This window comes from Eubalaena glacialis, chromosome 12, assembly GCF_028564815.1.
Source record: "Eubalaena glacialis isolate mEubGla1 chromosome 12, mEubGla1.1.hap2.+ XY, whole genome shotgun sequence".
Lineage (NCBI taxonomy): Eukaryota > Metazoa > Chordata > Mammalia > Artiodactyla > Balaenidae > Eubalaena > Eubalaena glacialis.
In genome coordinates, this window is record NC_083727.1 from 33,481,679 (window position 1) to 33,495,390 (window position 13,712).

The 13,712-nt window shown below is 35.8% G+C and overlaps 1 protein-coding gene across 1 annotated transcript in view; it reads right to left on the bottom strand.

Moving 5' to 3' along the window:
- Positions 1–6,996: 6,996 nt before the first annotated feature.
- The window catches only part of LAMA2 (laminin subunit alpha 2), a 627,718-nt gene continuing 621,002 nt past the window's right edge, over positions 6,997–13,712 (bottom strand). The window contains exons 62-64 of the mRNA XM_061207556.1: positions 12,650–12,780; positions 10,203–10,425; positions 6,997–8,660 (exon numbers count right to left, since the gene is read on the bottom strand). Of these exons, the coding sequence (XP_061063539.1) occupies positions 8,503–8,660; positions 10,203–10,425; positions 12,650–12,780 (512 nt within the window). The 3' untranslated portion in view covers positions 6,997–8,502. The remainder of the gene's footprint in view (positions 8,661–10,202; positions 10,426–12,649; positions 12,781–13,712) is intronic.

The window sequence follows — 13,712 nt, forward strand, 5'->3', positions numbered from 1 at the left end:
TGGTAGTTCTATTTTTAGTTTTTTAAGGAACCTCCATACTGTTCTCCATAGTGGCTGTATCAATTTACATTCCCACCAACAGTGCAAGAGTGTTCCCTTTTCTCCACACCCTCTCCAGCATTTATTGTTTCTAGATTTTTTGATGATGGCCATTCTGACCGGTGTGAGATGATACCTCATTGTAGTTTTGATTTGCATTTCTCTAATGATTAATGATGTTGAGCATTCTTTCATGTGTCTGTTGGCAATCTGTATATCTTCTTTGGAGAAATGTCTATTTAGGTCTTCTGACCATTTTTGGATTGGGTTGTTTGTTTTTTTGATATTGAGCTGCATGAGCTGCTTGTAAATTTTGGAGATTAATCCTTTGTCAGTTGCTTCATTTGCAAATATTTTCTCCCATTCTGAGGGTTGTCTTTTGGTCTTGTTTATGGTTTCCTTTGCTGTGCAAAAGCTTTTAAGTTTCATTAGGTCCCATTTGTTTATTTTTGTTTTTATTTCCATTTCTTTAGGAGCTGGGTCAAAAAGGATCTTGCTGTGATTTGTGTTATAGAGTGTTCTTCCTATGTTTTCCTCTAAGAGTTTTAGAGTGTATGGCTTTATATTTAGGTTTTTAATCCATTTTGAGTTTATTTTTGGGTATGGTGTTAGGGAGTGTTCTAATTTCATTCTTTTACATGTAGCTGTCCAGTTTTCCCAGCACCACTTATTGAAGACGCTGTCTTTTCTCCATTGTATATTCTTGCCTCCTTTATCAAAAATAAGGTAACCATAGGGACGTGGGTTTATCTGTGGGCTTTCTATCCTGTTCCATTGACCTGTATTTCTGTTTCTGTGCCAATACCATACTGTCTTGATTACTGTAGCTTTGTAGTATAGTCTGAAGTCAGGGAGCCTGATTCTTCCAGCTCTGGTTTTCTTTCTCAAGATTGCTTTGGCTATTCGGGGTCTTTTGTGTTTCCATACAAATTGTGAAATTTTTTGTTCTAGTTCTGTGAAAAATGCCAGTGGTAGTTTGATAGGGATTGCATTCAATCTGTAGATTGCTTTGGGTAGTAGAGTCATTTTCACAATGTTGATTCTTCCAATCCAAGAACATGGTATATCTCTCCATCTATTTGTATCATCTTTAATTTCTTTCATCAGTGTCTTATAATTTTCTGCATACAGGTCTTTTGTCTCCTTACGTAGGTTTATTCCAAATCACCCAAAACTAGCACCTGTTTCTTCAGTAGGGATAGTGGGAAGGGTAGGTCCTCAAAAGTAAGAGGGATAGATTTGAGGCAGACGTCTTCTACAACTCAGCACATTCAGTAAATGTACCTTTTTTTTTTTCACCTTCAAAAGGATTTTAAAAACCTACACAAAATAGACCATATTATCTTCCCCAATATTTTATTTTGTATGAGTTCTCACAATTGTGTAACTTTCATTAGTTTGTATCTCAGTGTGGTTTTTAGAAAGGCATCCTAAGAAATATTTTATTCTTAATTGAAAGGTTGATCTGAACAACTTATTATTTGGCCTTTTTAAAAATTTCAATAGGATTTCTACTTTTCAGAGTCTTCTAAGGAAATGGGATTTTTGCAATGTTTTAATTAAAAAAAAAAACTCTTTTCATATTAATGTGCTGGATCCTAATGTCTTTGGTTCCTGTTATATTCCTGTTCAATTATTCCTTCAAGCACTTTGTTCTCCCATGACTCTTCCTTTTTGTTACCACATCTTTTCAGAGATGAGCTTCTGGATACAACTGAACCTCTTGGTATCTGGTAGAGTCAGAGCAATCACATCTGGGAAGCTATTTATTAAGCTACACTTTTAAATATTCTAATTTAGTTTAAGAATTCAGTTTAATAGTGTACATTACATTGGCTTAAACCAATATAATTTGGATTAGTACCTAATTTTTACAAATTTGTTATTCTAATCTCCCTGAAAAAACTTTCCTTATCCCCATTCTTCTTTTCCCATTTTATCCTCCTATTTTATTGTTTCTGATCATCTCTACTTCAAATTTTTAAACTTGTAACCTACAGAAATAAATACATTTTACATATACTTTACATTATGACCCAACATATATACATATTCACACATACATATGTAAAACAAGTTTTACAAAACAATACTTACCCGCACAATGCAACTTGATGTTGTCTATTCTGTTCTGTTCTATTCCATTCAACTTTATTATATAAGTTGCTCCTTTATAATCCTGTTATTTGACCTCATGATCCACTGATGTGTCTCAACAACATAACTTGAAAATTATTGCTAAAGCAGTACTTCCTCACTGGGAGATTTTTACCCCACAGGGTTTTTATGATTGTACTCAAAGGAATTTTGTCTCATAAAGGCAAAATAGCAAATATTTCTATTTCCACTTAAAAGGGCATTATACAAAATAAAATAATTATTGAAATGTTTCCCTTAACTACACAGTTGAAAGCCCACTGGAGCACATCAAGTGACAGTACATGCCAGTAAATGAAAACCAGATAAACATTATAATGATTCAGTTACACAGTTGGTTTACTACCCAACAGAGCAATTCTGGGTACCTTGATGTTTTGACTGTTATGAAGTTAATTTTGGCAAATTTGCATCATCAGATGCATGATTTATATTCATCTGATAAAAATTTTTATATGATGCATTGTAATTGTCTCTAATATATTAGAAACCAGTTTATGAGTGAAAATAAATTATTAAATTATATCGTTTATTTTTTATTTACTGGGACTAAACTGTTCACAGTAACAGTGTGTTATTTTTGAGAAGTGCCTGCATGGAGTAGTGTAAAAATTCCTCTTTTGATTGTCATTGAGAAACAAAAAATAAAAAATATCAAAATTAACTAATTGATACTTTAAAACACAAAAATATAAGAATTGCAAACATCAGATCATAGTTTTGACCCATTTTTGATGCTGTAACATATTACTAAAATTTCAAAGTATTTGTGTGCATTTTGTATATTGAGACCAAACAAAAGGAATTTATCAACAAATTTGCTGTTACTTATATACTTATTTATTTTTTTGTTTCTTTTTTGTTCACTAGGTTGTTGTATTTTTTAGATTCCACATATAAGTAACATCATACAGTATCTGTCTTTCCCTGTCTGACTTATTTCACTTAGCATAATACCCTCCAAGTCCATCCAAGTTGTTGCAAATGGCAAAACTTCATTCTTTTTTGTGGCTGAGTAGTATTCTCCTGTATATATATATACTACATCTTTATCCACTCATCTGTTGATGGACATTTAGGTTGCTTCCATATCTTGGTTATTGTGTTGAATATAATGCTGCTATGAACATTGGGGTGTATGTATCTTTTCAAATTAGTGTTTTTGGTTTTTTTGGATATATACCCAGGAGTGGAATTGCTGGGTCATATGGTAGTTCTATTTTTAGTTTTTTGAGAAAATTCCATGCTGTTTTCCACAGTTAATTTACATTCCTACCAACAGTGTGCAAGGGTTTCCTTTTCTCCACATCCTTGCCAACATTTGTTATTTCACAAGAAGTGTAGCAATGGAAACATAGGGTTAGGGAATTAAGAAAATTCAATTATAAACGAACAAATTGTGTGACCTGGATTTTTTAAATTAAGCTGGTTCCTCCTCCCCTGCTACAGTATAGTTTTCAAAAGGTTAAATATTCATGACCCTCAGGCAAATATAATGTGAACCCATGTCAAAGATTTTATTTAATTCATTAATTAATGAGGAAACCAATAAGATGTTAAAACTGGTCTAAAGAGCATTTGAGAAGCTACAAACACCCACATAAGCAAAGGAATATTAGGATAAGATTTTTCAGTTAGATACAAAATTGTTACCTTTGGGGTTATCTCTGCCACCAAACAAAACAAATTATTTACATCTCTACTAGACAAAAATCTGCAAGAAATCTTTGACTCTATAGAGTTGTAAAATAACCCAGTCAAAAGAAAGTCAAGCCCGGTTCTGCACTGAAAGAACACTTAGCAATTTCTTTTGCCTATTTTCAAGTTCTGAATAATTTTTCTGACACCTATTCTCTCAATATTTTTAATATTGGAGTGTCCATAATCCTCTGTCTATACTCACTCCCTTAGTGATCTCAGTCCGTCTTGTGGTTATAAATTATATAAACATTCAGATGACTTTCACAGTTATATCTAAGTATAAATATTTAGACCTCTTTCCTCAACTCCAGACTTGTATATTCAACTGCCTATAGTACAGTGCTCTTAGATATCTAATGGACAGCTTAAATTCAACACATCTAAAACTAAACTCCTGGTTTTCCTTTCTATAAAAAGGCTATTACACCTATATCCCCTATCCCCCAATATTGGCTACTCTATCCTTTCAGATAAGCAGAAGTTATCAGTACCTTATTTTCTCACATTCTATAGGCAATCCTTCGGAAAATACCAATCCACCTTCAAAATACATCAGAATCTACTTCTCACCACCTCCACTGCCACCACCTCATATATCATTAGGTATGTCCCTGCAGAAGGGCTGAGCTCCAGGGAGACAACTTTCCCAAATAAAGCAGAGCTTTGATTTGTTCAAGGGTAAATGAATAGTTCTCTAAACCTGAATATACAAACTGGCTCTCCAGAAAACCTATTCTCCTGAAAAGTTCAGTAAGTCGTGTTATTGAGTAGAACATTATTTCTTTGATTTATAATTGCTATCTAGCTATTCCTAATATCCCCAAGCATGTATAAACCAACTTCCTCTATTTAAGTATGTTGTGAAAATTCTTTTATTTTTTTTTCAGTCTCGATTTTTTTTTCTATTCACTTACATAAGTGATAATAGTCACTGTTCAAAACAATTGATTTCTCTGATGTACATGTCACTCTTCAGGGAACCTGAAATGTGCTGATGCTTTAGGTATGTACTTGTGTATCTATGCAGAAAGGCTCTGTGATAGCTTTCTGGGACTACCATAGCAAAGTACCACAGACTGGCTGGCTTAAACAACAGATATTAATTTTCTCACAATCCTAGAGGCTAGAAGTCTCAGTTCAAGATGTCAGCAGGGCTGTTTTTTCCCTAGAGGCCTCTCTCCTTGGCTTGTAGATGGCCCTCTTTTCTCTGTGTCTTCACATGGTCTTCTCTCTAGTCCTGTCTGTGTCCTAATCCCTCCTTATAAGGACATCAGTCATGTTGGATTGTGGCCCACCCATTTGACTTCATCTTACCTTAATTACCTCTTGAAAGAACCCATTTCGAAATACAGTCACATCCTGAGGTACTGGGGGTTAGAACTTCAACACATGAATTTTGGAGGGAGATAATTCATGCCACACTTTCACTTCAGTAATGGACAGAGATGTCATGTTAACTTAGATAACTGGCACAAATGCAAAAGAGTGATCTGAGATCTGAGTCACCAGCTTGCATGTCAAGATTCCAAAATAATGGAATTCAGGGCCCAGCCTGGGGCATCCCTTACCTTCATGTACCCTTTGGTTTGAGGTATCTACTAATCTCAGGTCCAGCAAATGAGTACAGTATATTTGTTTGTATCTCTCTCTTGACTCAACACAGATGAAAAGATTGAAAAACAGAGATAAAAAAGTTGCATCAGTAACAAGTCATATTCTTTGCAAATGGTAGTGAAAAGAAGACTACCTTCTGTACTTACGAAGACTGAGTATTGTGTTTTGTTTTCACATTAATTGTAGATACCAATTTTATATACAAAATAATTCACTAAATAACTCACATAAAATCAAGGGATTTTAAAATTTGTCAAAGTAGTCTTTTTCTCTGTTGTTAAGCAGAAAATCTAGAAGAGTTCTGTAGTTGGAGACAATAGGCTAAATCAAAGAAGGAGAAAATAGTTATGATTTTTAAAACCACTGAAGCTTTAAGTGTCTGTCAGTGTTCTGGTGATTTGGGGCTGAAATCTGCTCTGTTCCTTACTTTCCTTTGTCAGCAGTGTTCACCATGGCAACTTCAATAAAACTCCCCTCACAAATGTTTTTCTTCTAGAGTGCAAAGCACCTTTTTAAAGAAGGCCGACAACCTGGTAGGAATGGGTGTTTGGAAAAAATCAAATGAAAAGTATTCTGCTTTCTTCATGATTGCTGTAGGTGGCAGGAGGTGAGGACATTATACAGAGGATAAAGTTGGGTGAAAAAAACATTTTACCTTGTTTTGAAATAAAAATTAATTTGTTTTTTTGAGGTATAAAATTAGTTTAAAATATGTTAGAGAAACTTTTCCCTTTCATAACATTTCTTTATTTCTCATCTTAGAATTTGGACAAGCTTTGTCCATACAAATTCATGAGCCACTTTCGAATGTGGATTTTGTATGGACAACTTTAGCCAATTACCTGATTTAGTGAAAGCTGCTTGGGTCCAGATCCATTTCTTGGGACTACTTTGGTAAACTTAACTAATGTGGGATTTTGAGCACACCATTAAATCTCCCTGGGTTCCTTCTAGTTCCTCCCCATAAAATGTGGAGGCAGTAGAAGCCCAGGAGTTCTCAGCCTTAGAATCACATTAGAATCAAGTGGAAATGTTTCGAAAATGCCAATGCTAGGGCCTTACCCAGAGATTATATTTTAAGGTCTAGGTGATACTCAGATGTAAGATTTTTTCTTTTTAAGTACCCAAGGCAATTTTAATGTCTAGCTAGACTTAAGAATCACTGTATTTATTGATCTCAAAGAATCCTTCCAACTACACCTTTCTAAGGCACTGATGTACAAGTTGACTCCAGCAGGGCTTGACTCTGATAGGAGTGCTGATTAAGCACCTTTGCTTTCAAATATATGTATCTTTTGTTTCAAGATTCAGCAAAGAATGGCATTAGCTTTTAATTTAGTAGCCTAGCATCTTTATTCCTGCTTATCCATTCATTATCCAGAATAAGCCCAAAAGTCATGTCATTGTTCAGTGCAGAAGTAATATCTTCACTTTCAAAACACATTGGTTTTCAAAGAATTTTATTGCTTAGAGGTTGGTCAAAAGGCATTAACTAGATACAATATTATATTATTTTTTTCTGTGTGTGAAAATGGCCAAGACAAAGTTAACAGCAGATTTTTCAAATGACGACTCCATAACTCTTTGTTGCCATAGTGGATAACTTTTCTCTTTAGAACAGTGGGTCTCAATCCTGATGGCACTTCAGAATTGCCTGGGAAGCTTTTTAAAAATCTTCATGCTTAGGCTATCAGAATCGCTGGACCAGGCACCAGTTCTTTGAAAGCTTGCCTGGTAATTACAAAATGGAGCCAGGGCTGAGAACTGCTTGCTCTAGAATGAAGTTGTGTGGACAAATTGGGTCAAGCAACTGGCCAGTGATGAAATGCTAAGAGTGTGTTAGCCATCTCCTTGATTAGAAAGAGCACCTCCTTTTCCCCTGTGGATAACACTGTCAGAGATGATTATTCTTCTTTTGCTAAAATTACCACTGTGAGGAAAATCTATTCCTTTAAATGTTCAGCATTATTAGACTACAACTATTTCTACTGAAGGTGGCAAATGAAACGTTTCCTTAAGCTGATGAATAAAATCTAGGCCTGTCTTCTCACAGATCCCTTTGAAGATGATTGAAATAGTGGGTAAAAGAAGGACAAAACACAGCAAGTTTTTAGGAAATTAATTTGTTAGGTTAAATTGCAACTCAAAAAGACCCAATGGTGTATGCCTTTTAAGTTTCAGCTTTGTTGTTTCCTGATAGGTAAAAGCTGCATTTCAGCATTATTCCTCTGTGATTTTCCTCTGTAAATTGTGATAGTCACTGGAAACTTAAAGAGTCCAGAGCCTCAATACTGTAGTATCAAATGTGTGCTAAATTGTCATTCTGGAGCTTGGTTCTGGTGTCTCCCCAAAGCCTATAAATCATCATCAAACAAACAAGCAAATCAAGTAATTAAGCTCTCTGGCCTGAATCTGATCTATACTTTCCACCTTAAGCCTAAAAAGGTATCCATTCATGTGGCTAGTTAAATCCTCCAATAATGAATCTGGATCAGGGAAATGATTTGCTAATGCTTTTCGCAAACACGGGGAAAGGGAGCTCATTTCCTCCCATCACACACCCCAAACCCACTGTGTTTTCAGTGGCCACGACAGAAAGCCAAAGCTGACATACATTGGAAAAAGGATGACAGAAGTATTAACAGGAGTTAGTAAGAAAAGTGTTGCCTTCACAAATTACATCTGAGCTCTTCTTGAGATGACTCCAGGGCATGTTGCAAATTCAACAATTTATGATCAGTTGCCTTTTATCCTTAAAATCACGCAGAACAAGCAATTTTTTAGAATGCAGTAAATGGTTTAATATTTATGGACTTGAGAAAGAACTTGAATTAAAATTCAGTCTGGGATCTGAATTAGCACCATCAGAATATAGAAGGAATTTAATATGCATGCACAAATTAGTTTTAATAACATACATAAGTAAAATACATTTGTTTTACTTGATACGGTTGTTTTGGAGGACCCTTCTTGGAGTTGAACTTATTTTTATTAGTTGGCTGGGCATGATACAGGTTGAACACCCCTTAGTTCCAGGGCCTTGGCAAAATTCACCTCCAATGGCTTTCCCGTGCCTTTGGTGAGCCTTAGGGATCGGATGCAACCTCGGAAACGAATGTTGGTTGTCAGGCCAAACTGGTTGAGGCCCTCTGAAAAACCAAGCAAGGAGGGCTCAGTTTTGAAATTCAGCTACTATGTTAAGAGCATGCTTCAAAGTCAGATGTTAGCTTAAGATGCAATTGGAATGCTATTTTATGTAAAGTTAGTGATTTTGTTCTTAGCTTTACTAACAGTTAAACTGGTAGAAAAACATCAACTTTTTTATAGTTATGTATTATGAAATATGGAGACATCTACAATTACACATTTGAAGACATCAAAGAATTTGGTTTGGAAGGGACAAGTTTACAGTTGTGAATTAAAATTTTTAAATTTTATTTAATGAACCAAAGTGACTGATCAAATACTTTAAGTACTGAATTAGGACATGGACTTTTAATGGTGACTTTATTACTTTCTTCCATTGGAAAGATAAATCCCAAATGGTTAAGTTTGTTGTGAACTCACACAAAATCTTTCTCTTCTTAAGGAGAGAGTCCCTTCTTTTAGCAGGCCTACTAGGTGCTAAGATCCCATTTTGTAGACAGACTGTAAATGGCGAAGTATATTATCTCCTTCATAATACCTTGGGGTTTATCCTGATTGAAGCAGAAGGAGATATTTTCTTTTTTTTTTTTGGTCCCCGAAAAAAATTTTTTTTTTTTTGGCTGCGCCATGAGGCATGCAGGATCTTAGTTCTCCGACCCACCAGGGATCAAATCCATGCCCTCTACAGTGGAAGCACGGAGTCCTAACCACTGGACTGCCAGGGAATTCCCAGAAGGAGATATTTTCAAAAACCCAGGAGCAATTTTGGAAAGAGGAACTCAGAATTGGTCCCCATGACTTCTATATCTTTTCCATCATCAACTGCTGCTGAATATACATTTTGCCTGTTTTGTTAAGGAGAGGAGCTCTATATAAATGGGGACAAAGGTTTCTCTTGCCAAAATACTGAAAGACCATTCCAGGAGTCTGCGTTATTACAGTATTTATTAAGAGGCTCTTGGCTTACTTCTTATCAAGTTGGGCACTCTTGTTTATAGGCACTTTAGGTAACTCTCTGTGGTTCACATGCTATATTTAATGTGCTGGAGAGGTATTTTTGAATGCAGATTTATTGCTTGGGTTTCTTTGTAATATAAACTCTATAATAGCCTAAGGGGGAAATTAGCTATGTTTAACCCAATGATTTCCAGAACTTGAGGAAATAAGTTCCATAACATTTTATGATTCCTCTGGTATATTAATTTTTAAAAAATGAGAAAGAACACCAATTCTGGCCCTGATTGCTGTTAAATGCCTCAAATCTTTTATAAGCCAAATTCATTTCCTCTAGCCTCCATCTCCCCACGAATGAAATTTTGGAGGCAATCATGAAAAGTTCAGTCCCATGAGGTTTATATAAGTAAAATGCTCTTTTTACACACTAGAAATGTCAGATAATGTATTATTTATTGAAGCAGATTCTAAAGCTAGGAAGCAAGTATACTTAAGCACACATTCTTGGACATATTTATAGAATATAAATGTGTTCAAAACCACTGACAAAACAGAGCAAAGATATTCTTGATGGGGTAGGCAACACTCACCTGGGAACCCTCCAACAAACACGGGGTCATTTGTATCAGCGGATGTAGATGCTAGATTTGGGCTCTGGGCTTCCACCTGGTTCCCATCTACTGTCAGCTCGATTCGGTGCTTGACCTTGTTGGCCGTGACTTTATGCCACTGTCCATCACACAAATACCCTGGGATCCCAGCATCATAGACAGCAGTGAATCGGCCGGCGCCATTGTCCACATGAAACATAAGCTAGAAAGCAGGAAATTGAACAGCCACAGATGGTTTCATTGGAAGGGTGTCATGGTGGTTCACAAAGTAAAAATTATCTCTAGGAAAGTCATTAGCTGAAATAGTTTGAAATGAATGTAACTTAGGCATATTAAATTAAAAAAAAAACTTGACAGAAATTAAAATGCAGATTTAATAACCAGAAGTCACAAATTATGCTCTTTACTTTCGGACATTGTTGGGAGCAATAGGCAAGACGTATGAGGCTGGTAATAACTAACTCTGCTTTCAGAAAATGTGAAATACAATTTGAGGCCAGGTGACAAAAAAAGGATGTAGTATACACTGGGAAAAATTCTACCACAGATCTTTTCAGAGTGTGGGAGTTCTTAGGAATCTGGTTTACAAATTCATTTGAAAGGATGATTTTTTTTAAAATTTAAGATTTTGATGTTTTAATTGTATATTTTTTCCTTCACGGAATCTATTTTATATATAGGATTGAGAGTACATTTTGGGGCAAGTTTCATGTCACAGTTACCAAAGCCTTTGAGCCAGAAGGCAAGTTCAGTTCTTAACAATGAAGAACTTAGACTAGGAGTTCTTGTCTAAATGAGAAAAATCTGTTTTTAGTAACGCAGAATGGGCCCTGAAACTTGAGATTGCAGAATTCTTTTGAAGCTGATGAAGAAAAGAAACATACTGAAACTTTAAAAACAGTCAATTTGGCAAACCATTTGACAAGGTAAAAGAAAAGAAATAGGGGTTTAAAAAAGAAGATTAAAAGTGCAAGTAAATAGGTGAAAAGTTTGTAAACTATACAGTGATGTAAATGTTAGTTAAGATTGTACTATATTGGGTGAAATCTGTAACAAGGGAATTTGGCATATAAGAAGAGCTTGGTGAGAAATCCATATGCACTGTGATGGAACCTGACACCCTGACAAGTTGCAGGGAACTGTGCTTATAATCAGGTGACGAGCAACACTGACAAGATGCAGTGAAACTGTGTGTTGAAAATCTGGCAAAACTCTTAAGTGTTGCTTATTCCCCCTTTTTGTCTCTGTGCTCCTGGATCTTTTTGCTTTACTGCCTTTGAGGATGGTTTGAAGACTGAGAGGAAGGAGGGAAGAGGATAAGGAAAGCGTATTGTAGGTCAGTGTGTGGTTTTTCTTCTTGGGAGGCAACGGCACCCTAGGAGTGGAAATGTGAACAGAGCTGAAGTATGATTCCTGTTGAAAAGGCAGATAGGAAACTTGTGAAATTTCTTGCTTTGCCTTCCTCTTTTTACCTGTGCCCTATAGTACAAAGTACATGAAAACTGGTTATCTCACTGCTGGTTGCCGCTCATAAGCAGGTAGGGACAGAAAAGGCAGTTAGAATTAGATTATCCATTGTGAGCAAACTGGCACAATACTTTATATTCTACTAATATAACTTTATTATAAATTTGTTCTATTGTGCAGTGGTATGTGGATGCTTTTAAATAAATTGAGAAATCAATATGTCAGCTAGACATCTTCATTTCTGAGAGGTGCCTACCCTGTTATAAGAGGCAAAGACTGATTTTAGACCATCTAAGCCCTTTTTTTCCCACTGGAATTGATAGCTTCATAGAGCATGTATTCATAAAGAGGAGAATAACTTTACTTTTAGCCACACAGTAACTAGCTTGAGATCCCAAACCGCTTAGGCCATTATTAGCACAGTTGGCTTACCGTAGAATTAGCACATTTAAAGTTTACACTGGTCTACAGAATAAGTGTGTTGAAAACACACAAGAATTGAGATAATCCAGAAGGATGAAAAGATACAATCTAGCTTTCTCCCAACAAAGACAAGAGCAAGGCTTCAAAATAGAGCAGACATAGAGAATGGACTTGAGGACACGGGGAGGGGGAAGGGTAAGCTGGGACGAAGTGAGAGAGTAGCACTGACATATATACACTACCAAATGTAAGACAGATAGCTAGTGGGAAGCAGCCGCATAGCACAGGGAGATCAGCTCGGTGCTTTGTGTCCACCTAGAGGGGTGGGATAGGGAGGGTGGGAGGGAGACGCAAGAGGGAGGAGATATGGGGATATATGTATATATATAGCTGATTCACTTTGTTATAAAGCAGAAACTAACACAACATTGTAAAGCAATTATACTCCAATAAAGATGTTAAAAAAAAAAGAGCTTTCTACATGTAAACGACAGTATCGTGAAGAGAGCAGAAATATTTAGACAGCTGATGCTCACCTTTTCAGCAATCATTTCAATACCCATTCCATCCATTTTCTGGCTGCTGATTCCCAGAAGAACTCCAGTGGTTCTAGTTGTGCGGAATTCAAATTCTACAAGAAGGTCCAATCCTACTTTGAACCCATCAACTGTAAAATGAAAACATTTTTTAAAAATTGTGGATTAGAGTTTAGGAGTTGTTAATTCAAATTTGTACAATGCAATGGTTTTATTAGCTTTCAATTCATGTGTTAGACAACTATAAGTTCCAGACTTTCATATGGCCTACACCTCCACCATTTGTAGTTATTGCTTATTTTCTTGGCTGCCTTCCTTCCTAGAATATAAATTCTGTGAGGGCAAGGACTTTGTCTATATTGCTCACCATTTTATTCCTGTGCTTACCAAAGTATCTGACACATGGTGGAGGTTGAATATATATTTGTTGAATGAATGAATGAATGAACATAGACTAAGATTGACTCAAAGAATCTCACAGCCAGGTGTGATTGTCAGAAGTCTTGCTGCTGGATGAAGTCAAGCATTTCAATGATTATTCAGTAAAATTTTACTGGGGCACTCTAAATGGTACCACGATGATCTGAAAGGGCTCAAACATCCCCAAACATTTTATTTATAAAGAAAGGAATTACAAATACAATTTTGAAGGATAAGATTCTGGGACATAAATAGACTTTTCTAGTTCATCAAGTTAAGTCTTTCTTTTCTCTATAATTTTCCATATTTGATTCATTGGTTTACTTAATCTTTTAGCAAGTATTTAAGACATGCTTCTTAGAAACAAAGTGATCCATTAAGATCAGGCTAGACTAGACCTGCAGGAAATATTAGAGGAAAACTCATGGAAATTTTTTCCAGGTCTCCTATTTATTAAGCAAGAAATAAATGCTATGTGTAACCACAACTATCTCCAATGAAGGGAGGCAGCTATTATGTGAAAGACTTTTTTTCTTCTACTGAGAACCTTGATGAGTTTGAATGGACAAAGACGGGCTTAGGGCAGATTTTAAGAATAAAGGGTAGAAGAAGCTGGAGTTTTCTGCAAAATAAAACAATGATT